The following is a 25,968-nucleotide window of genomic DNA, read 5'->3' on the forward strand; positions in this document are numbered from 1 at the left end:
GTTGAAAACTGCACGGTCAATTTTGTTATTCTTAATATTAATATCTGACACCAAAATATGCTATAACCTACCAAAACATTTCTGAAATGCTACTGCATGCAATGTATAATTAAATTATAATAAGTTTTAAATACAATGTATTGACTTTTTGAAGTAAAAAGCTGAACCAGTGTTTAACAACTTTCTGTTCTTTGTCTTAGAAATGCAGTTTCTTTCCTCCATCACAATTTCTCTCTTATTTTGCATTTCTAACGATCAGCAGAGAAAGCAGGAGTTAACAACCTTACTCTGCTATTAACAGCAACAGCATTTAAAAAAAATAAAAAATGTAGCAATTTAATATCTAAGTTGTCACAACTGAAAAGGGATTCCAATAATTAAAGTTTACAACAAGCAGCATGAACGTATGCCTTGCTCTGTTACAGCAGCTGACTTGATTTGCTGTATATGCAGCTACAACACTGAAAGTATTATTTTAAACATGAATTGCATGTATGGAATGCTGTGCTGTCCACAGTTGTTTTGTCTGTACTTCCTGAGATCCACTGTATAAAGTAAAACATAACTTTAATTAAAGGCAAGAAACTTGAGAAATTATTTTAGGCTGGGTTGGGTGTTTTTTAATTGTTAATTTTTAAAGCCAAATGCAAAAGATGAACTCTCAGTCCACTCATTCTTAAAACAGTTAAGCATGCATTTCCCTCTTTGTGGGAATATTCTCATTCTCTGAAATGAGACTGCTTATGCTCTAAAACCTTTAGCAAGGCTGTTTAAAAGAGGATTTTGATCCCTTAGAACTACACAGTCCTGCTGACTCCACTCAGACATACATACAATGGGCTGAATTTTGGTTAGGTTTTGAGAAGGTATTTTTATTATGTTCAGAATAATTACGGATTATCATCAGGCCTTTTCAGAAAAATATATACTGTTCTGTAGATCATTTTTCATAATATTTGCAAGGGAAATGTGTAAGTTACCTACTATCATTTTTAGCATCATTCACTATGAATGCTTTTATATTAAGTTCTTAATAGAGTTTAAAAGTCTGTCAGTTTTTGGTAGTTGATATAACTGTATCAATTCATGTGTAAACTTACTAATCCAATCCCTATACTTTCATTCTTCTGTAATAACTTAGCACAGTCTGAATATGTTAGTAATTTCCATGTGATTTTTCTCTGAATTGTTTCCTTTGAGTTACTCATTTCTAATAGTAGGAGTCTTGAAGTAATGGTGGTAAAAGCAAAACTTGAATAGAATAAACAGATTCCCAAGCACGATAGGATTTCTGAAGCAGTATTCTGAAATTTTCTGTTCTTAGCCTATTGCTCTTTTTTACATGATCTGAGTTTGTTTTGTCAGCCATGTGATCAACACACATGAGGTCACACTGTAAGGTAAAGGACTGAACTGCCACGATTTGTAGCCAGTTTTAACAAACAGCTGGTGATCTGTGGGGAATTATGGCTTAATGTTAACCACTGAATTATATGAGATAGGTAAGAAATCTTAACACTAATTTGAGAAGGTATGTCATGCTAAGAAAGAGAAATTTCCTCATGTTTAAATGTACAAGGGTGCATAAAGAGTAAGGCTTTAATGTATTGTTTTTTTTTCCCGTTGCTGCTACATGTTCCTGTAGGTAGGAGCAACAACTCAGCATCATGACGAATTTTCCGGTACATTGAGAAGCATTAAGCAGCAGAAGAGCTCATAGATTCATTTTATACCACTCGTGTCCTGCATAGCACCGAGTAACACCGATGGTGCAGGCAGGAGAGCAGTCTGGTAAATACACCGTCCGGGCCCTAGGTGACTCTCTGGAAGTACTCCAAGAGATGTGTGCAGACAGCATCACCGTTAGAATCATCTGGGTCATTTTTCCTGATTCTCAGTCTGAGCTGTAGCATATTCTTACTTAAACATTCTCATTTCCATCAATTTGTGATTCATAATTTTATCTCATGTTCCTAGCCAGAGCCTTGTTTTCTGTAATGATTTTGTTATAGCATGGCTAATTGTCTAGAAAGAGATTCTTTCATTTGTCTCTCTGTCTCATTTATGTCAGGGAAATATAAAAGACACTGTCAGGAAACTGCATGGCTCAAAAAAGGTCTTCACTCTCATAAAGCAGGTGTGATGTCTTGTATTTTAGTTCGAGCCATCAGGAATTCTTACAGGCCAGGCAAGAGGCTCCTGGGTGAAAGAAGAGCACTGCTCTTGCTCTAGGATTTCAATCCCAGAAGATAACATTTGAAGGGGGGTACAATTCACAGTGGTACAGAAATGACCACAAAGTTGTATAGACTTCTGTAAATCCTGTTACATTTTCATGACTGGGACTGATGTTCAGGGGAGGAGTAACTGGTCAAGCCTACTGAATTTGAGAGAACAGTATCACTTTGAAGAGCTCAAATGTCATTCTAAGGAAATAAACAGGAAGATGTGCTACAGAGAAGCAATATAGAATTAACATTGGCTAAAAGGATATAAATGTAATTAGTGAAACACATTTTCATGACTAGTAAAATTAGCACCCATTTATACATGTTACATACTTGAACCCTTGTTGACACCTGAGTCTGGGAAAATATATCTGCTAATCAAAACATGTAATTATATCCTGTGAAGCTGAAGTAACAGACTGAATCTTTGCACTTCGTGGTGTTAATGATTTGGGAAACTCATTTCACCTGATCACCTCAGTTTGTCCTTCCTTGATACATTTCTGTTCCCTAAAATAGTAAGGTCAGAACCATGCTAAAGCGATTAAATGTTAGATGTGTGGAAGAGTGAACATCACACGGATTATTGCATGGTATTGATATCATTGCAGATGAAGGTGATCTTATCAGTATGAATATCTCTGGTTGTAAAATAAGTAAAGCAGAATAAATTAAATATTAACTTGCTGGAGAATTACAATTCCTGCAGACCTTTAGTGTAGTTAGGGAGATGATAACTCACCATTTCCCACTGGCATGACCTGCAGTAGTTGCTGTGAGAGCTGATATCTCCCTTTAATTGAAGACAGTGGTGGTCTAACAGACACATACAAAAACAGAAGAAAAGTGTGGGGAGGAGGAAAGAAGTAGGAATGTAGTGTTGGGGATTATACAGGAGATTGTTGTATGAAAATGCATTCAGTGGACTAATGCAGTTACATTAATGAAGTTAGTGTTAAGATGATTCTTCGAAAGATGTAAATGAGCAGAAAATTCTCTACTTCTAATATATGAAAGCAAATTATCTCAGTGTCTTGTAGTTTCATGTAAGAGAGACTGTGGCAGTATTTACCTACTGTATTTGCTGCATGCAGTGCAAGTACTGTCCTGAGTTTCCCACCTAGATCTATTCATGTCCTGTTTTTGGGTGTGCACTCATGAAACATCATAGATGATCTGTAAAGATGTACAACTGAAGTTTTGAAAATAATATTAGAAAATCTTTGCCTTTAATTAAAATAACATCATCTAAAATGTGTAAAGGAATAAAACTGATATGATAATATATATAGCACTGAATCTGTACGTACAGATAGGTATTCTGGCACGTGAATGTTCTGTTGCTGTTATTTACTGGAACTGCAGTAAGTGTTGTCTGTACACTCTCGTTACGACGAGCTGTTTGGTAAATCCCATGTGAAGTTGGTCGCAATTATCTACTGAAAAAGTCAGTGTTCTATTTCAGTATCAAGAGGTCACTTTTCTATTTCATGACGAAGTACAAAGGATTTGGGGGTATGAATTTACAAAGTTGTGTTCCCTTACACACTTCTTACCTTCAACTGATGATGTGTTGTGGAATCTGAATTGAGCGTGTATTTACTATGTGAACTTCCTCAGACAGTTATAAACCAGGAGCAAAACAAATGAAAGTCAGTGAAAAGCAGTGGAAGCTGGATCTGCAGTGCTCTGACGTAGAGGAGGCGGTGTGCTCAGCCGCAGGCGCTCTCATTGTTGCCTGGGTTTGACAACTCTTTCCTTACCTTCGTGCTGCAAGGGGTTCTTCACGTCCAGAAGCATTTAAACCTAATGTTTTTTCTGTTTACTTTATTGATTTGTATTATTTGGTTCAGTCCAGAATTTTTTTCACTGAGGTTTATTTACACGGAATTTCTAGGATTAAAAGAAGGGAGGGAAATAACAACAGGTTTAGCCTGCATTGTTTTGCTCCCAGCTTGTGCTTGATGATGCAGTTTTATAACTGAAGCACTTGATTTCCTTACCAGTCTGTAGAGACTGAGTAGATGCCTTTGAATGCCTTCTGGAGGAACACCAGTTTGTCTTCAGTTCATTCACTTAAGCTAGGTAGACAAATTTCTCTCTGCACGTGTCCCTGGCATGCCTGTTTCTCTCCACTGAGTAGAAAAAGTAGCTGCTTCCAGGTGTCTGCTCTCTCTAGGATTGGGGCACGCTGTAAGTATCTCAGTTAAGTACATGAGGCCCGTAATTTCATTTTAGTGTGTGCTGGAGATGTTGACCAGCCTGGAACAGTTCTGAAAGGTTTTGTCAGCTTGCAGTTTGTGAGTTTGTAAAGGTAAGAGGGAAAGGTAGTTAAGATAAACCTTAAACTCTTTGTTTTTGAAAAGGTTGTTTAAATGTTGCAGTTCTTACTTGCATAGCTCAGAAGTAATATGTTTCACCTTGTATCTTTTGTGAAATGTCAGTGTTGTTAAAGACTGGGTAAAATGTAGAGAATAGTAACCAACTATGGTTCACTGGCACTTTTGCTTTCTCACCTACTTCAGTGTCTTTTCAGGCATACTGACTGTTTGTCCAGTGTTTCCTGCAGATTTTGAGTTTATTGCTTTGTTATTACCAGCATGGCACGTGCAGTGGACAGGCGGTACAGTAACTATGTAGCATTTGTTTTGACAATTTTGTATGAGGAAATCTGCCTGTGAACCTGCAGTGGTTTTCCTGTGAACATGTGGTAAATTTGACCCAGTGAAAAAGGAGAACAGGCAAAAGCTAAAAAAAAAATGCAATTTGTCACTGACCTGTTCTTGATTCTATTGGTTTTGTTGTTGCTTTTTTTGTCAATGTTTTTCATATTCTTTATGTCCTACTAATCAGTAAAACTGAAGTATTAATAGTTTCTTCGAGTTGACCAGATGTTGTTAATTAATAGTATGTGTTGTTTCTAACCTCCAGTGCTAGGGGAGGCAGCCTGATATCTCCAATTTGTATCCTAAGGATTTTTCTCTTAGTTTTGAGACTACCCTGTTCCATTTATTGCTTTTCTCCTTTCTTCTATGTAATAAATGTGATACATCACAGTTGAAAATTTTGTCGTAAGTTCTTTTTTCAAATGCTGTCTTCTGTATAGCTTCAACTGGTGCAGGAAGGATTTGTTGTTTCTAAAATTCATATCACCGCTTGCTTTTTTTCCTTGCTTTATTTTCTACATTCTGTTCTCCTTAAAGCAGAACTGCTTTTGAGGTCTCTTCTTCTATACCACACGAGGCCATGTATAGGAACAAATGTCACACTTCTTGATCAACTGAAGGATTTGGAAGTAGGCTACGTACTGCCTTATGAATAAAGGGTTAGGGTTATAAATATAATGTATGCAAATAGTGATGTAGGCTGTCATCATTTGGAGTGTAGGTGTGTGTAACAGAGACCAGAATTTCATCTGGAATGTTTTGGGGGGGATTTGGTAATTCTGTGCAATAGCACTGTTTTCTTCTATGGTTTAGATGACTTCTATCTACTCACTAGAGGCTGTTTGAGGATGAATTGACAACCTGCACTCTATCTTTTTACTCAATCACTTCTATGTGCAGAGTGCCAGTAGTATTTTCAGAATAGCACTTATGATAAGGGAAAAAGTAGACATAAATGGCCTGCTGGGAATCTATTGATACTCCTTGTTCTGTTGATCTGAAGCCTTGCCAACACAGCAGCTCGACTGCCCGCTCAGTGAACAGGTAGAGCTAATCAGAGCATTGCTCTTCCTCGGAGATAAAAATAAGAGTTGATGACTTGAGGGTAGAATGAACAGGAGCTGAGACATCTTGTCATTACTGAATCTTGTTCTCACAGCTGTCTTAACAGAATACATTTGATAAACTGTGATTGACAAAATATTTGAAAACTGCAGCTTCAAACTGAATTCGTGGAGCATGTGAAAGCAGATAGGCTAAGCAGCAATAGCCTTATGAGCACACGGAGCTGTCAACATGCACATAACTTTGAATTTAAAAAAAGAGATCTGTGGGGAAGCCTAGAATGTCCTAATATGATCAGAAAGATCATGACAGAAATCAAGCTTTCATTTGAAGCTTGGTTTTTATGAAAACCTGTTTTTAAGACAAACTAGGTGTAATTTAATTAGTGCTGGAGAAGGATTTAAAAAAATTGGATACTAACTGCTCTGAACTTCTAGATCTTTAATTGTCTCCATGAAACATTGTTTGTTATTACACAAGGTTATGGAAATTAATGATGCTGTGTACAAATATTGGGAGGATTTTCAAAGGCTATCTCTAAATTTGGTTGCAGAAATAAGCTCTACAGAATGCCTCTCATGTTCCCAACAGCAGAATGCTGTGGTGGCAAGGAGGAGAGTGCAGCAGCTCCTTTGCTTTCTAAGTGCTGCCATTGGACTGCTGTACCAGCTGATGCATTTGCTGGTGTTCATGCTACCTCACATCTGCATTTAAATTCCTGTGAAGAAAGGTAAGGGGGTCGGTTTCTGTCAAGGACGATGTGAGAAGAAAATGAATCTACTGAATACTGTTTGGGGAGCAAGGTGCTCGTCTGAGCGTTGTGTGTGTTTCAAAGGATGGATTTTGGTAGTACGGTATTTGTTCTCTCATTTTTTAAGAAGCGTCACTGCTTTTTATTTGAAAGTAGCTCTATCAACACTCATTTTTAAAACAAATTGTACTTATTTGCTGTTCAAGTAAGTTCTGGTTAGAAGTAAGATTTTGAGAGAGAGAACATTGAGGAAAAAATGCTTCTGTATTCTGTACAAAGCGTTTGCATGTCCATTCAGTCTCCATCAGACTTCAAAGGGACATATTCTCAAGATTTTAATGAAAACACAAATCAAGTGGGAATAACTAAAAATACACTGAAAATGAGAAGGAAAGTAGGTCTCTCACCACATGAATCGCTTTTTTTGTTGTTTAAATGGAATATATATTGCAGTGTTTTTCATATCATAAATATTCTTCTGGTACATGCAGAAAGTATTTTCTATGTTTATTTACTCTAAAATGTTCTCCCTTTCGAGTCATTCTGTTTTACGCTTTCTAACAGCACACAGCATGGACTTGTAATGTGTTTATGTCTGTCTGTCTTCTCCAGGCAGTTATTCTGGCTCTTAAATAGTCTGCTTGGTTTGTAGAGACTGGGCCGAGTCCATAAGGCTGGATTCTGTCTGTCAGTAAGTTGATGAGTATATCTGCTACCGGCACACGTCTGTATGCAGGAGGAAGCAGACACTATGATGTGTAAGATGAACAGAAGTTGTTGCATAGATGAGCTGAATTGGTTTGTTCTTTTGAGTGTGTTGCTGTCTCCCTCTGCACTTAGTTTTTCCTTCATCCAGCAAACTGCATCTTGGCGTTTTTTAAATGAGCTGAAGAAAAGAAGACGTGCAGTGAACTGACAGTTGTTTATATGCCAGGGGTTATCTAGGGTAGTGAAGACAAAGACTGTGCATTTTCATGAAGACTCGAGATGCTGAGTGACAGGGAAGAGCAGGTGAAATCCATAATTGATGATTGATGAGGAAATGTGTTGGGCTCTCAACTGTCCTTATTCAGGAAAGCTGTGTTAGCACAACCACAATTCTGAATAGCCATTCAGTATTACAGTATTACAGTAATGCCAGCTATTCGCTTCCTACAACATGGAAGGGAACGGGAAGGAATGGGACAGGGAACAGGAAATTTATGTAAAGAGCAAAACACTTTCTTCTTGCTGGTGCCGCGGCGTGGTGTATGGTGGTAGGGAAGGAATGGAAGTGAGAAGAGCCGTTGCAGCTTTTCCTTGTCAGCATTTCTGTGGAACTTCAAGAAGGTGTTCTGCAGGTCTTGTCCAAGTGCCTGGCCTGGTGGAAGGTTGTTGGGATGTGAGGGAAACGAAGTGAGTGTTAAATAGTAATGGAGAGGTGAAAGCAGAGGGTCGGTTTCTGTCAAGGACGATGTGAGAAGAAAATGAATCTACTGAATACTGTTTGGGGAGCAAGGTGCTCGTCTGAGCGTTGTGTGTGTTTCAAAGGGTGGATTTTGGTAGTACAGTATTTGTTCTCTCATTTTTTAAGAAGCGTCACTGCTTTTTATTTGAAAGTAGCTCTATCAACACTCATTGTTAATTTAGGCTGAGATGTGATGCATTCGTCTTGAAAATAATGTATGGAAAGAAGATTTCTTTGTGTAGGAGCGAAAGAAAAGGACATGGAGGATTTGCATTTTAGAGGACTGTGTAAGAAGAAAGCATAGTAAATTCACAGGGAGTTTACTTCTTCCAGCTGTGAAATGTGGTATATGAGAGGGCATAAAATTAACTTACTGATCTAAAGATTTACTTACAAAAGTATTTCTTTTTTAACTTGACAAGACTGGGTATTGTAGGTCGTATCTATGCCTGATGACTGCAAAATCCATTACTATCCCTTTGAGATTTTTATTTTATTTTTTTAATAAAAGACTGTACTAAATCTGAATAATAGCCTAATAAATAGATTAGTTAGAACAATAGTCCTCCTGAGGATGTTGGATTCTGAGTGTAGCTGCTAGAGATAACCCTAAATGCAATTAGGTTTAACTCCATGCGACTGTCAGAGCACGGTAATCCCCATGGAGACTTCTCTTCAGATGACACAATTTTTAAAGTGACTCAACATTTAAGTAATTCTTCCCTTTGGGCACTGGCAGCAAACTTTTTTTTTTTTTTTTTTTTTTTTTTTTTTTTTTGAGAAACAGGTTGAAAATTTACTTTTGTGACGTTAGTTTTAGATGTTTCATATGAAAAAAAAGGATGGCTCAGCTGCCCTGGTGGGAACATCTGTGCTCTTTGCAATTGTAAGGAGTAAATATCAAAAGGTGGCTACAGATAGGGAAAGAGAGAAAGTAACTGATGTAGTAACATACACAGGCTTCTGAAGGGTAGTGTAATAGCATGGCAGTCCACAAACCATTGGTGGATTATTTTTGTGTTATTCCTTCTTGAATCAAATTAAACCAAAATTCTTGAAACAAAAATCAGTACATCAAATATTGTACTGTTTGCATATTGAAGAGTAATACGACAGAAACTAGAACTAAAAACTACAAGAGTCTAGTTGTATGTACCACAGAAGAGTGATGCTTACAGAATCAATTCTGTGCTTTATTTCTTGATATATTCTTACATGTATGTTTTTTGACATAAATATGACCAAATATATACAGAAAGTAAGGAAATAATTTTATCAACATTTAGCATTACATTTGGAGGGAAAAGATATGGTAAAACCATGATGATGAATTTATAATTATTTTTTTATAGTTTTATAGTTTCTGTTTTCTGTATAATTGCTTCTTTTGTCACTCTACTCCATATTTCATGCATGTGAGTCGCTCGCATGTTGTTCATGATATTATTTTTCAGTGGAGAGTTACTGAAAATCTGCTGTTTCTGGTCCTCGCTGTTAAATCAAAAGTGTACCAGCAAAAGTAAAGATGATACAATTAGACAGGAGCCAAAACACCTGAAAATGACTTACAGTCACACCGCATCAAACTTTAATTTCATCAGGGGCAAGGAGACATTTAGCCAGTTTAGTAAATGGTATCTGGTTCTTATTCTTTGTGGAAGTGTAACTGTCTCTTAGCATTACTGTTTACTGTGAAAGCCAGCAACGTAAATCTCAGAGCCAACTTTTCTGTCAGATTATTACCATCGCAGACAGTTTAGGTCAGAAGCATTTGTGTTCCTCGCAAATAGCAAATACGTTGTCTTACACCTTTTTCTATTTTGTAAAACATGCAATACGTCTGGTTTTGTGTCAACATTTTGCTATTTTTTTTTTCTTTTCTATTTTTGCTTCTAATAAATGACAGTGATATACACACAGCGTATTTTCAGTGTTGATTCTGGTGATTTCTGGATGCGAGATTAAATTATTATCTTATTAAATCTTTAAGCATTTGGACCTGAGATGTATCCAGTTGAATCTTCTTCTAGTGAGGCCTTAAAAGCAATGAGAAATGGGATCTGAATTAATTATTATGGTTCTTGTCTTTCTTGTTGGTGTCGTGTAGAAATGTGTTATTAGAAGTCATGTAGATGCGTAAGAAATAAGTTTTATGTTGGCCTACTATCTCTGGAAACTCCTGGTTTTTACTGTGACATTGACTAATACTTTTCAATGAATTCTGTGCTTCTCAAATGGAAGGGGTCTCTATAATTACACTGTTTCCAAAATCCAGCTGTATTTAAACTAGATGTGAAAACAAAAAGCTTTGTTTATTTTTTATTTTTAGCAACAAATAAGATGACTTAAAGCTAAAGTCATGTTGTTGTTTTTGAATGTGTTAAAAACTGGCTTCCTACAGCCAGAAAGTTTCGTGATACACTGAAGAAGAACAGCTGCTGTCCTTGTAACACTGCATTTTCACTGGATATATTTGGTTGAGAAATAACAGCATGAGCCCAGTTTTGTTGATAATCAATGCAGAAGCCCACATGATGCTGCAGCAAACATGTAAGAAGTGATTTCCAACAACTGAAAGTGGTTTCCAATTGTGTTGTAAGAGTCTGCTTTTAGGTAACATACTATTTTAGATAGCATACTATGGTCTTAAATACATATCTTAAATACATACGGTACAACATGTTGGCAAAATTCTCACAGACTTCATGTTAACATACTTTATACAGATGTTTATGCACTGCCCGTTTTCATAGTTAATGATAGTGACAGTGGGCATATGTACCTCCTGAGAAGCAACCTTTCACCAGGAGTGCTGCTACTCATTATGTCTCTGTAAGAGTTGTTACTAAAAAGATAAAATTCTCCATCTCCATCTTGAAAAAAATGAGTGATTTCTTTTTATTTATTCAAAGACATATTGGGTGGGAGGAGGTGAATCGTTCTATTTGGTATTACACCAAAACTGAATGGAATGGAGGGAGCCATCTCTAAAATGTATTTGTTTTATTTCATTTAGATTTTCACACACACCTTTCTGAGAAATTGAAAGACAGACAGACAAGCTGGCAGCAGCTGGCTGAGACAAAGAACTCTCTAATACGTAAGGTTTTTATCTTGCTTAAACTGTATTGCTTGTGAACTGAGATCCTAGTTTAGAATTTGTGGGGTTTGCAGATTACTCCAGTTCTTTTCACTGCTTTTTATGCATTGTGGGATTTCTCTGTTTTCTTCCTGGGTATTTATGTTTTGCTGAATAAGTTTCATCTCTCTCTACTTATTTCTCTTTTTTTGCATATTACCTCTCTCACTGAACTAACTTGGGGCCTAGATTTGGCAATATTTTCACAAGGTCAATTATGTATGTTTTATCTCAGTGTTTAAAGCCTTCATGTGGTGGACATTGCTTCAGAGTTCCTTAAACCTGACTTTAATGAGAGTTTTCGTTACAGCTGTATTCATTTTGATTTGGCTATTTTTGATCCAGGATTTACAGATTCAGGCAGTCATGCTTGGTGCGGCATTGACCTTTTGTATTTTAGGGACTATGTAAAACAGAATGAGTTTTGTTAGTGGTATTTTATTGTTTTCTGTTTTGTATGTAATCATTGACAACTTTTTCTGAAGCACTGCTACCTGGTCCCACCTGCCCCTTGTTGTTTCCCCAAGGGCAAAACTCCCTTGGGAGGAGGTGGATGTTCGTAAAACTGCTGCCAATATCCTCCTCACCAAAAGGTGAAAGAAAGAAAAGAAAAAAAAGATACAGTGACTTAAATCTGTGATATATTTTCCTGCAAAAATAATGATTTGGTGACACCTTCCTCCTGAATTCAAAACATAGTTTTAATTCACTGGGTATGCACACTTACACTAACTTATAGTATCAGCATCTTACTAGCTCTTATGAGGTCTTTTGTATCAGGACTGCAGTTTTTGCCCTATATTTGCCTGCCTAATGAGCTGAGAGACATCCTGTTATTTCATACTTTTCTTTCTTTACAGCTGTGACCTGGTATGTGCATGAAAAATATCTTTCCATTTTGATGTCTCATTTAAGCACTTAAGTAAATGGTTTGCTGAGTTTGGACCCTAAATAGGAATAATATTCTGCTTGCTTAGATGAAACATGAAAAACTTTTCTTTCTGCTCCCTTTTCTTTTTTTCTGATGCTCTTCTTTCCTTAGTCATTTGATTGTTGGTGAAATCTAATGAATAGAATTATGCTTTGAATGCTCAAACAGTGACTGAACCAAATATTGAGACAATTTCTTACATCAAAGCCTGGGAAGTGCTGAGCGTCTGCAACCTTTTCATAGTTGATACAACCCATGAATGCTCAGTATGTTTTCAAACCAGTGATGAGGCCACTTTTGTATTTCCATGTTTCTTACAGGAATGGGAACCAGAGATTTTGGTGATTTAATTGCATAATTCTGATATGTAATAGTAAAATTTACCCCAGATGGCATCTGTATGGTTTGTAATGAAGTTGGAAAATGTATAAACAGCGGAAATGTTCAGATAAATAACTTAGCAGTTATTCAGTGTTCATGATTATTGGTGTTGCAGAAGTGATTTTGGCACTGTTAAAATGAATGGGTTATTATATTTAGGCTATACTAGATCTTAGTTATACTTGAGTGCATTTTGCAGGATCATAGAAAGGTTTTGCCTTATAAATTGTATCCATGTGAACAATGTCTTTTCATGTTTGAAGCCTTGGGGCTTGTAGTCACATATCATATTTTTTCCTTTTGGTTTTGTTCTTTCCTTTGAGAGCCTGATACCCTCCCCAATTAAAATAAGTTTGTTTTCTATTTTGCTTTTAATTTTTAGCATTGTGTTTGTTCAGGGTTCTGGAAACAATGAAGCACACAAGGATATTATTAGCAATCATATAGAAATAAAAAATACTTGACAGTAGTATTAGTTCTAATCATAAGCTGGGTGGTAAGGTGCATTTAACAAAATAATTGAACTAAGAAAAGCAACAGGAAAAAAAATAGAACTTATTTTTATTATTTAAATATATATGTATGTATATATAAAATTACTTGGACATACCTAACATGGGAGGTAAAGTAGTTCATTGCCTGTCAAGAAAATTTGCACTGTGCTTATGGATACAGGTGTTCTGAGTGGCGTTGATGTCAGCCAACTGTATTATGTTAGTAATTCAAGGGAACTGACCAAAGCCAAGCTTTAACTCTGGTCTTTTAAAAAGTGCCATAGGATATTTTACATCAATCTGGATGCTGCCAAAAAGAGACAGATGGCTCTAACCTTGGTTTAAAGCCTCAGCTGGCTGAGAAAGCATCCAAATAGGGATGCAAAGCTTTCAATGCGCATGTTGTTTGAATGGAAGAGGAGTCTCTGCATCATCATAAAGAGTGGAGCCCATAGATTTTTTTCCTTTAAAGGTATCCAGTTATTCAGTGATCTCATTTAGTTGAGGGATTGCTTGGTCTGTGTTGTCACAAAATTTGAGATGTCTTTATCAATGCAGCCTTTGCTAAGGAGAAAGGTGTCACTGATGTGGAACAAAACAAGAGATTTTTAAGCAAGTAATGGGAACACAGGTTAAGTGCTGAATATGGTATTAAAATAGAGCTTCACATACACAGGCAGAAGGACAGGATGATTGTTTTCAGCTCCATGTTCAGTCTTTGGAAGGAAAAAGAATTAAAACTTCCTGTCCAAAAGTTGTCCCTTTTTAGTATGCAGAATAAAACAAAGTCTCACTTTTTCAGACTTCTCTGCTGGGAGAAGAACGGCTGTTTATAAATAAATAATAGCCATCCCTAGCAATATTCAGGGCCAGGATGGATGGGGCCTTGGGCAACCTTGTCTGGTGGGAGATACCTCTGCCTATGGAAGGGAGGGTTGGAACCAGACAAGTGTTGTGGTCCCTTCCAACCAAAACAATCTATGGTTCTGTGAAATACACACGAAGAAAAAAAAATCTAACCTACCTCATAGCATTCAGAATTCCAAAAAGAAACACAAAGATTGTAGGTTCTAGGTTTGGCAGGCATTTTTAGTAAATAGTGTTGGGAAAGTTTACAGTGTTGTCAGAATCATTAACTCATTTGAAGCATTCTGATTGGATGGTGTTGAGCAATAGATAAAAGCTAGGGATGTTATAATGCACTATTTAATGTATGATTTGAATAGGATGGATTTTGTGCTTCTCACTGAATAATGCAGATGAAAGAGCCTGTTCCTTTTATAGCTTCAGCAAGCCAACATGAACATTAAGTGCAACAGGAGACCTAGTGGGTAGAGAGAAAAGCTTGCATATACAGTCAGCAAATTATAAGAATGTATTACAGTGCAGGAACAGAGTTTGTCCTGGCAGTCTTTCTTCTTCTGTTTCCTATATTTTGGTTCACTTTACAGCCATTGTAATGCTATTTGAGCATCTTTGCTGTTTGTTTTCGTGTAATTATCCTGAGTAAACTGTGAACATGTAACTCTGGACTTAATTCAGAGACTTCAGACTCTTCTACAAGAATAATCCTGCCAATAACAAAAGGAGATTTGAACAACTATATTTAATATGCTACCTATTTGTTGTGTTGTTGCATCAGTCCTCCAAGTATCTCAGAAATGGATGGTAATGCATGGTGTGCAAGTAAGTTCTTAAACTGGCTTTGGCAAATGATCAGTTGTGCACTGTTATGACAGAGATTATGCCTTTTCTGAGGAATGAAAAGGGATTGGGTTTTATCTTGCCGTGTTTGTGATGCTTTGAAACAAAATGCAGCTGGGCGTATAGAGATCTGATTTATGTCTCTAATTTCTGTAGGGCTTGACATTTAAAATCATCAGTGCAAATGGTATATCGATGTCCAGTATCCTTCAGGTACAAATAGGTTCTTTTACTTTGTTTAAAATTGCATTTAAACTCCAGGGTTGGTAATTCCATTTAAGTCACCATAGTGATGAATTAGTTACCATTGCTTCCAAAGTGAATTTGTCTTACTGAGGATTGCGTAAGTTTGTATTTTGGAAAGTTCTTTTATTTTAACATTTCAAAGGAAATTGTTTGAAAGATAGATGAGGGAAACCTTTTCAGCATGGGATTTTAATGAGGATTTTGTTAAGATTGTAGAACTACTTTTCATGCAGCATGCTCTTTTGCTAAGAACTGATTCTCTAGATCATCTAAACCAGAAGTATGCAATAAAATAATATGAATGTAAGAAATTTCGGTGGGGATGGGGGCGGGAAGGAGGCAATTTGAAATAGAGAAACCCAGAAATTTTTTGAATCCTAGCAAAGCAAGTTGATACTTCTACCAGGCACTCCTCCTAGGGGCAGACTTAACTCTTACTGCATAGTATGTCTTGAAAACACCAGTATTTGAACTAAAAAATTTGCAGAATTTGCTTGAGAAACAAAACAGATTGTGTGTTGAAAGACTGAGCTACTAACAAAACCCTCTATGGCAAATATCAAATTTATACAAACCCATCTCCTGTGTGTTGCACTATGTCCTAGAAAACTAGAAACCATGAAAACAAGTGGTTATATTTTAAGGAGTTCTGTGACAGCTTAAAAAAAATGGCATTTTCACTTTTTACATGAGGCTTCCACCTTAACAAAACTGATGAAATAGGTGGTAATTTTTAACACAAGCAGTGACAAAATAAACACCATCTGCTAGCGTTGACTTATTCCATGTATTCTCATGCTGGGTGATTTTATTTCACTTCTTTTCAGAAATAGTTAATGACACATCTGCTGTGTGGTGGAGGTGCATTTTTGGACATTAAATGTGGACATACGTTTAGGGAAAACAATAATGAAACTTTGAAGAAATTGAAGGAAATATTAAACTGTTGAAAAGAATGGGCAGAATATGTAGCTCTGATCATAGAATCATAGAATGTCTGAAAAGGACCACAGTGCTCATCTGGTTTCAACACCCTGCTATGTGCAGGGTCACCAACCACCAGAACAGGCTGCCCAGAGCCACATCCAGCCGGCCTTGAATGCCTGCAGGGATGGGGCATCCACAGCCTCAACCTCCTTGATGATCTGTTTATTCTTTAATCTTAATATTGCATCTGAAATATTCTATATACAATTTTTCTTTCAAAATACCTCATTATCACTGGAAGATTTTCACTTAGTGCTTGTTTTATCAAGCAAACATTTTCCCACAATTAGTTTCTTAGTCCTCTAAGGGCTGTGAACTGAGGACTGGGAAGTCAGACCAGGTTCAGATGCGGGCGATTGGTACCGAGTTTGTTTACATGTGAAAATATTTAAGGGAGTAAAGCGTGCAGTGCAGTCACTGCAGTGCAGAACAAAGTAATGAGTTTAATCTGAAGGCCCAGATGAATAATGCACTGTAAGGAATTCCACATACAAGCAGAATTTTGTTTACTTCGCTACCTCGCTGTAGCTGCAGCTCCTGGTCCTGCGAAGGCCTGTCCTCCCTGTCCCCATGGAGCTGTAGGACAAGGTGTGATCGGCTGGAGTCCTGGGTTATGCGTACGCAGGCATAATTCATTACCATCTGTGCTGTGGCATTCTTTATTCCCTTGGTGCCCCTGTGTCGTCCTGTTGGTGAGACGATTCCTGCCCTGTGACCCTGAAGAGCAGCCTCTTCCCAAATCACCACAGTGTGTCCCCCTTTTCCTTCTCCGTCAGCAGTGACTGACTTGTGGAAATCCTCATTTAGCATTAGTGTGATCTGTGCTACAGAACCCAAGCAATTAGGCAGCTAAACCTGTGTTTGCTGTGCCAAATTATATCTCCCAGTTCTATTATCAACGTAAATAGAGTTTAATAAATCTAAAACACTAAACGTCTGAGTTTCCATATGGATGGGTGGATATTTAATTTTAAAGATTTTGAAATTGAAATTAAAGCCATGGCTTGGAAGGCCTAAAAGAAATCCTGAGGCTGTTTTACTCTCTATTACATGGAAAAACAGGATGGACTCCACGATGTTATGAATCCAATTCCTTAAATGTCTGCACATTTGAAAGTCTCATTGAAAAAGAAATCAGCTGTTTTCTTGTCCTGCCACCCAGGTCTGCTTAATGACTCGAAATCATTCTCCTCCTATGACTTCCAGAAAAAATTTTGTAACTAAAAAACCGTGAGCAGTGTAAACAGAAAATTATGCTCTGCAGAAACACAAAGATTTTAAAAGAAATTCTTCCTCTTGTTTTTGTTGGAAGACCTGAGACACTTATTGAGTACAAAGAAGCATTGGAATTACTTTTTCATGATTGCTTGCTTTGGAAATCTTGATAGAAACATGTTAAAGAGTAAGCATCTGTACCTGTAGTTATTTCACTTCCTATATTCAAACTTCATTCTACTTATTTTTTTTTTTTTTTAGTGAACATATAGAAAAGTGAAGGAATGTATGATTAATGCTAACTGTTCTGATTAAAGGAAATAAAGAAATCTGATTTGATTTAGTATATTTTTGTCTTTGCAGACTGCACAGTAATTGGAATGGGAATTCATATGAGTTGCACTGAACGTACACTGTATACATTAGTGAGCATTTAGAGTCATCTCATGTCCTTAAGCAGTCATAAACAGATTTACATAACTTAACTACTTATACTAAATACCTTTTGACTTGACCTGATCTCTGTGAACATTACAAGTTATCGGATGTCTTTCAAAGACACCCTTATGTATGTGTGTCATCATTTATGTTAATCTGAAACCTTTCTCAAGCTGCTGTGCAAGAAGTTACGGTGAATAATCCCTTACTTATTCATACCCATATGTACGCTGTGAAACTTGAGTGAAGCGTAAGACAAAAAACGCTTTTCTATGGTTATCCTTGTTGTTTTTGACGTGGGTTTTTTTTGGTTGTTTTGTTTTTTGTTGTTTTGTTTTTTGTTTTTTGTTTTTTAATTAATGACATAAATCCCTAATTTGCATTTACTTATATCCACTGTTTGGGCAAAAGTGGAGGAAACATTTGCATCCAAAGCACTGCTTTCTTTGTGGATATGCTTTTATGATCACTTTATTTAGTTTGGATTATGAACTGAACAAATGTTCATTTTCCAACGTGGATCTGCATCTGGGGCAAAAAGTATATATTGTCAAGTGCAATAATAATAAGAAAAACAGAACTGATTACATTATATTTTTCATACATATAAAGAACTAGGAAATGATGACAGTAAATTATTTTAAAGCGTCTCTTGTCAACTCTTCCTCATATTAAAGGTTTTGCATTGACAGCGCATAACTACATTCAGAAGTTGTCAGAGAGAGGCCAAACATTTTGATTAAAATGTAGATAGCAGATAAGATTTGAATCTGAAGAATTGAATTTGCTTTGGATAATAAGCTGCGGGGAAGAGCTGAGACTTGTGCAGCGCGTTACTCGACAACCACAACCTCAGTGGTACAAGCGAGTTGACGTTTTTTCAACCAAATTCACATTATTTCTCATGACAGTAAGATTTGTAGACGTCTGGTAATATCTTTTCATGAGTCTTTGAAATTGATTTCCTTAAGCAGGATCATTAGGTGCTAATATTTATTCCAGTATAATTGTTCCGCTTTTATGAGGAAAGGTTCAATAGACTGAATGTGCTTCAGGGTTTTCTGTGATCTACAGGCTCAGTTTTACTTTAAAAAAAAAAAGAAAAAAAAAGAAAGAAAGGCTCTGTTTTCTCAGTTAAAATCTGAAGATGAAAATATGTTGCATCAGATCCCACATGGCTTGAAATACCTGGTCCTGATTAATGAAATCATTGAATGTGGTGTTAATGCCAGGAGGTCCCAAAGGGAAATGAATTGACATAATCTTTTTTAAATAAAGCATGATATTTATTTGATTGTTAAATAGCATTTGTCAATGGAAAATTGAGTGCGTGTTGGAAGACTAAGGGCTCTGCCTCTATGAAGGATTCAGGTGGCCTCTTCCTCTAGATTCCAGAAGTCTCCAGCTGCTGTCTGGCTTGCAAATTCCTCAGCCTATTTTGAGCACTGTAACATATTCATTTTTAGGAGGGAATATATCAGTACAGTTTTGCCCTTTTTGCTCTCAGATGGTATTTGGCAGTTCTCAAGGTTAATTGTAAATTTTGCCCCTGCAATTTAATCTTGAAGTTTGAGTTTATGTGTCATGTTGTGAGAATATCATCAATTATTTTGGGGAAACATAATATATGTATATAATATATAATATATTGATGCATCTTTTATAAAAACAGCTTGTGCAACTTCCAGTGACTTGATGCACAGTACAGACTAAGCCATACGTTCTAATTTATGAAATGACTCTCTTAATCACTGGAATTGATATATTAATAAAAGAGATCTCTTCTTTTAGCTGCTGTCATGACTCATTCCCTTTAAAAGATATCCTGTCAAAATTAACAACAGAACAGCACTTGTACTCAAATTTCTGATTGTCTTCTGGTCTTAGCAGTAAGGTTTGGATCCTTCATTTACAGATCAAACTCACAATAGCTTCATTTATAAGTGGGTCTCTGAACTTTGTCTTATTAAAAGTGTTTTTTTTTTATTGTTGTTTTGATTTTAAATTATGAGTCTATATTTTAATACACGTGCATTTGAGTAAATTTATGGTTTGTATCAACAGTCTCCTGAATACAGGAGAGTATGAAGACTAAAACAGGAAATTAAGATCACAGCTGTTAGGAGTGCACGGTGCTTCTATGTGTAATAAAGGCTTTGAATAAAGTATTCAAGTTCTGCAAACAGAAGCAGAAATGAAATGAGGAAAGTATGTTTCTTCTGGATACTGATGAATCTAAGGAAGATGGATAGGACTAGCATTTATTGTATTGATTTCTTCATTTTCTAAATCAGTCCCATGATGCATATTATTGGCATTCCTTTTAAGGTGGCTCAGAGTTGGTCAAGTCAAAACAGCATCAGGAAACAGTGTGTCAGTTCAGGCACGCGTGGCTGTTGGAGCAGCAACTGCATCTGGTTGAGTCCTAGAGTGAGAGAAATATGAAAAGCCCTGCAGAGGTTGGTTATTAGAAAAAAATCTGCAATGCTATTTGATTTGTGTTCTTCTAAATGTGTGGCGGTAGTTGAAATCAAGTTGTGTCAGAACAGAATGTTAAAAAATGAGAAAGGATAGAAATGTCTTAGGCTTAATTATATTCTTATACAAGAATTTATGTAGTAAATACACGTGAAGATTGATAAAGACATAATAACCTCCAGGTTGAAAAGAATGAGATCTAAGCAGTTGAGCTGTTTTATATAAATTAAGAAGCTGCTGCCCTCCTTTGGGAATTTTATATGAAGTCCTTCCCAAGCAAGAACGCTTTGTTTGTAACTGGGCATACACAGCTTGGCACAGTGGCTGGGGAGTTCAGCAGTTCAGTGGGACTTTTACAGCAATTAGCTCTCCAGAGTGAAAATATGAGGTAGAATAAGATGGCAGAAAGGATTAGAATCGTTCCATGGTCAGTTTATTGGAGTTGGTCATTGGGGTACAGACACTGCTGTAGCTTCAGAGCTTCCTGATGTGATCATTCCCCCATGATTTGGCTTCACTGTAACAATTAGAAGATTGAATTTGAGATATTTTGAGGACTAAATTTAAAACTTCTATTATGAATTTTGATTTTTTTCTATTAGAAAGATAAAACTCATATTCACAGAATGCTTTTGCCTCTGTTTTCTTCTTTGACAATTCAATACAGAAAAATATCTTCTTCAAATTCTTACACTGAATATTCATACTTACCCGAATTCCTTAGTCTGCTCTTATTTAACTAAGTTAATTTAAATGTTGTTCTAAATTTAGTTCTTGACCAAGTCAGGCTTCTGAGCGTTATTTACTTGACAATCAAATTTCCATGTAGAAATTCCTGCTCCTTTAGCTTCCTAGTTCTCACCATACAAACATCTACTTTAGTATTTGCTCTTTTTTTTTTTTTTTTTTTTTTCCTAAATCTGAACCTAAATTTGTGCCACTGGAGTAATCCTTTCTTATGTAAGCTGTGCAATTGAATCTAGCCTGTTCCTGCAATTCCTGTTAAGTCTTTTTTTTTTTTTCAGAAAAGGAAAAAAAAAATCAGGCGTTCAGACATTTTCCAAGATCTGTTTGAAGAATCATCCCTTGTCTTTCATTTGCTGTTACATTGAGGTTCCTGAGAGACTGTCCCATATGAAATGCACCTTTCTCCTTTTCACCTCTCTGTGTTGCAGAGTCCTGACTTCTCATTTACAATGACATAGCCTGCAGAGATTTAGAGTTAGGTGTTGTCATAGTATTTAATTAATAAGTATTTACCTAACTTGGAGGTCATAGCCCTTGTCTAAACAAACCACTAGAAAGTGGGATGTTTTCTACTGCTGGAAAGTTCTGCTGTGTTTTTAATAACATATTTTTAATGTGTTTCCAGTAAAACTGCCAAAAATAAATGAAATAAAGATAGGATTGTTTATTCTAAGCCTTGTTTCTTAGTTATTGAGGAATGAAGTAAATAGTGAAATACATGGAAAATTATTTGTACATAATCTGTGCGTCTGAAAGATGTGATCTGTTTATTTTTCTTCGTATGTAAATCATTTGAGGTGAGTGGTTTTGGGTTGTTACAAGGGCTTCTATGAAACTCTCATCATTGAGGTGCTAACCTTACAAATATACCAATGATCCTCCAGGATCAGTATTGCTGTGCTGCTTCTCTTGACGCAGTGACCTCCTTTTAAAAACAAAAACAAAACAAACAAACAAAAAAAACCCAATGCATTTATACTTAAGTGTCTTTTTATTAGAATAAGCAGACTGGAAGGCTATTCAGATCCTAACGCTCCCTATAGTTCAACCCATGTGGTTTAGTCTATATCATCAGAACTCCAAATCTGTGCTCAAAAACTGTCTCCTCAAAGTATTATGGTGTTACTGTCAACTGATATTTGTAATGCTCTACTTTCGTCAGTCAGATATTTTTGTCTTTTTCAGTAACGACAGTGCGCTTTTCAAAATTAAGTTACATTTGGACCATTAAACCTTAGATTTCTCTTGTGTAGTAGCTAGTGTTACAAATACAAAATTATATCCTTGTATTGCATTTATGCCCAAATTTTGGAAATTTGATGGAATAATGCACATCTCTGTGTCCCTGCAATCCATAGTGTGGTTCCTGTTGACTTCAACAGGGTCGGTCCTCTAGTAGTGTATATAGAAGATGGGATACGAGCAGTATTTCATAGCTGCCTACAGAATAGTAACTGAAACAGGTACTCATTTGAGAAGCAAAAAGGAGAGGTTTCTGACAAGTGAGACACGGTTCCTTCTTGTGTAGCAGACAGTGGTTTCTTTCAACCTTTCTGTTCTTGGGCTGCTTATATCTGCAGCCACTATTAAGCTGAAGCAGCATAGTCAGTGGATATTTTGTGCAAGATTATAGGTTGTATAATGCAAGGAAACGAAGCTTGTTGAAATGCAGAATTCATTGGTGGATATTAATTGGTCAGAGTACTTAATGCAGTGGGTCTTTTCAGAGTAAATGCTCAATCCTTTCATTTTCTCAAGTTCCGTAAGTTCTTACAGTGCAGTTTTTTCTGATCCTTCCCAAGGAAGTGACATTGTAGAAGCAGTGTAGCTTTTTACATTTTATTGCTTAATTTCTTTCCAGAAACACAAATCTTATCTGTGCTCAGGTGCATTGTGTGAGCCTACGCCTGGAACAACTCTCTTTTCCTCTTCTCTTTCACTCACCTTGCTTAGAGTAGTAAATGCAGGTACTACTCTTGAAATGAAATGATATCATATAATAGAAGAATTATTGATGACTGCTTATTTTTGTTATTGGGGAATGTGTACTATGCTGAAAAAAATTGTTCTACAGATGTGTGCAATAAATTCCATTCTTCTGTAATCTCTGATAAAAAAAGCTTACGTAATTTAACTGTTTCTAAATTCTCATTATGGTGTTAACTTTCAAACGTAGTCGCTGTCACCTTTTTCTCATTAGTCCAGAGAAACACTGTGGTTCTTGTTCCTCATAGGTGATGACTGTTGTCTGTGGTGCTATAGGGTAATTAAATTGCATTTCATTTTGAGGGATATAGGTTTAAATAATCCAATATGTTAACATACATCTCAGTAAACATGAGCTATTAAATTTTTGATGCTTAGAATGATTTTTTTTCAATTTCATCTGCAATTTTTAGACTCCACTGTGTCATCTCATAGCTATTCTGCTAGTAAAACTCAGCTATCATTTTTACTCCTCTCGAGGCAGTGTATCTTGCAAGCAAGTACTTCCTAGTGCTAGCAGACAGAGGGCTGTGGTTCACTACATCACTACATGGTTAATTCTTAATCTTTAAGTTGTATTTGAACTTACAGGCTTAGGGGTAAATGATTTCATATGCACATTACATCAGACAATAAGTTTAAAGAAATATTAAAGCTATATGTTTGAAGCTGTTGTTCCTTTATAACTTTGGAATAGAGAGACAGTGTTTGGCTTTCAATATTTCCTTACTGGTATGAAAACGAGTGGTTTTCTTAGGACACCATTGCATGAACTCAGTATCAGTTTTCAGATATCTCTGGAAGTTAATATTTTTAATAGATAAAATTTTAACTAGACAGTCTGTAAGGTCCAATTTTCACACATTTAGGCTCTAATTCTACAACTGAATATGCACAGCAGACTTGTGTGCATGTTTTGGGTATTCTGTCATTGTCTTTAAGTACCAATAAAGGAACTGAAATTAGAAGTTTTGGGAGGAGGAAGAGAGAGTTGCTTTTGTGCATCCATGTACAAATCTCTTTCTGTTCTGGTTTGTTAACATACACTACAGACCAAATAACTAAATCTCCTTTCTGAATCAATTATGTAGTTAATAGCTGATGATAATTATTGTTTATTTGTCTGCTGAATGAACGAACAGCAATCATAGCATGAAAGGTGCGTTTGTTGGTAATACGTTCAAATGGACAAAGAGAAAAAAGATTGCTTAGCAAGAAACCAGAGGATGAAAATATTCCGTAGTGTATATTTGTTAAACTATAGAAAAATATGTTAAAGTGTATGTATTATACTCTTTAGTGTATCATCAGTCCAAGATAAACGTGCACAGTGTAAGGTGTAGGTAAGTAAACAAAGTATTAAACATAATCTAGCAGCTGTTTCAACACGATGTCTTTTTCAATAAGCTGAAGTATTTGCTCAGAAGAAATCCAGTGTACGCTTTGTATTGGATTCTAATCAGCCAATTAAGGGACTCAATTGCCAGACTAGACGTGAAAATTAGTCAAAAGTGAACAGGACTTGTTGAAAGCGAGCAGTTTGTGCATTGCTTTGAGCAGTAGTTTTGTGTTCTGCCTGGTTTTTAGCTGAGTATATATACATGGTTCTTTGAGGTTGGTACGAAGTAAAGCACGTGAGTCGGTAGGATTCTGCTGGACAGCTTTAAGAAAACATTTATCCTTCCTGTGGAATGCTTCCTAATACAGTTTTGTACGTACAGTTTCTGGTGTTCCAGAAGCTTCTGAAGCATGTGATATTTGGTTTCCATGAGTCTTTACTATCTGCCAGTTATCACAGGGTGACTTTCTTCTGCATCTGGGTCAGAATATGGTTTTCTTTGGCATAACTTTATCTTCTTTTAGTTTTCTTGTTGTAGTTGTTGTTTGACAGCGTGAGACCTCTTTTGGAAAACATTTTAAATTACAAGTATTCTACTATGTCTGTGTGGTAAAATTAGAGGATGTCATATTTGCTTGCTCAGAGCAAAGACTTGGAATTGAAGCTTTGCATTTCTTGATGTTACTTTCACTTGTTTTCGGAAGCCCCCAGTTGTTCTGAAGTGGAAGAAGGCATTGGTCACTCAGGCTTTTGTGCCATAGCTGTTGCGTACAGGGAAAGGTGTGGTGCTCATTTTGAACTTTGTCTTGTTTGCGTAGATATAAGTTCTGCAACTTGGATGACAGTATTTTGCGTTGCATGCAGCATCAGCTTCACTTGTTACGTACATCATATACATCTAAAATAATTGCTACTGGACTATTAATAAAAGAGTTTTTGTGATGTGTGTAATGTGCCGCTATTTATAGTTACTTTTAGAGTTTCAATCTACAGTCTTTGTCTCAAGAGCAATTTAGCTCACTCTCATTTCTTCTACTTAAAATTGTTGATTAATCCCCAGGTGATATTTCTTATGTAGCACTGAGCAGCTCTTACTCTCAATGATATTGGTGATGTTGTATAGCATATTTTGTTCTTTTACATATCTCAGGCCGTGTTTTGATTTTTTTTTCTAGGATGTTGCCATTTAAAATACTCCTAACATGTTGCATCAGTTGCCATAAATTACACATTTAGATTAAATGCATGCTGTATTAATGCAATTTTAATATTGTTCTGAATTTGTCAATTCTTAAACATCTGTAACCCTTGGATTTCGAGGCTTGGCAGGATAATTCAATCCCACTTTTAATTTCTTTCTAGATACGGTATAAATTTTACCTTGCAGGTAATAGGAGAGAGTATGTCATGCAGCAGTGCACCTGGTGATCTGTGTTGCTGTAAGTGGCATATATTTCATTAAATTAATGCAATAAATTATGTTATTACTATTTCATATTTTTTTTTCTAAGGAAAAATAAATCTGAACTCATGAAGATCTTTGTACTTCTTGTAAATTTAACTTGTTATTCAATAGTCATCTTGAAAAAATGCAATATTTGCAACTAGACAGCAAAAAAAAAAAATGAAGACAACATAATTTCAAATGCAAGAATTCCTACAAACATTAGAATAACAGGGAGGCAGGTCTTTGTTTTTAAATCCACATTCAAGTTACATTATTATA

The 25,968-nt window shown here is 36.2% G+C and overlaps 1 protein-coding gene across 16 annotated transcripts in view; it reads left to right on the forward strand.

The window, feature by feature from the left end:
• The window catches only part of TENM2 (teneurin transmembrane protein 2), a 602,430-nt gene that overhangs the window by 305,788 nt on the left and 270,674 nt on the right, over positions 1-25,968 (forward strand). For 10 of the 16 annotated variants that reach the window (XM_052684852.1, XM_052684855.1, XM_052684854.1 and 7 more), the window contains exon 5: positions 11,174-11,257. The exons of the other annotated variants lie outside the window; for them this stretch is intronic. In XM_052684852.1, coding sequence (XP_052540812.1) covers positions 11,174-11,257 — 84 coding nt within the window. The remainder of the gene's footprint in view (positions 1-11,173; positions 11,258-25,968) is intronic. 16 annotated transcript variants of the gene reach the window in all.

The sequence above is a fragment of the Tympanuchus pallidicinctus genome, unplaced genomic scaffold (genome assembly GCF_026119805.1).
Source record: "Tympanuchus pallidicinctus isolate F22 unplaced genomic scaffold, pur_lepc_1.0 scaffold21, whole genome shotgun sequence".
NCBI classification, from domain to species: domain Eukaryota; kingdom Metazoa; phylum Chordata; class Aves; order Galliformes; family Phasianidae; genus Tympanuchus; species Tympanuchus pallidicinctus.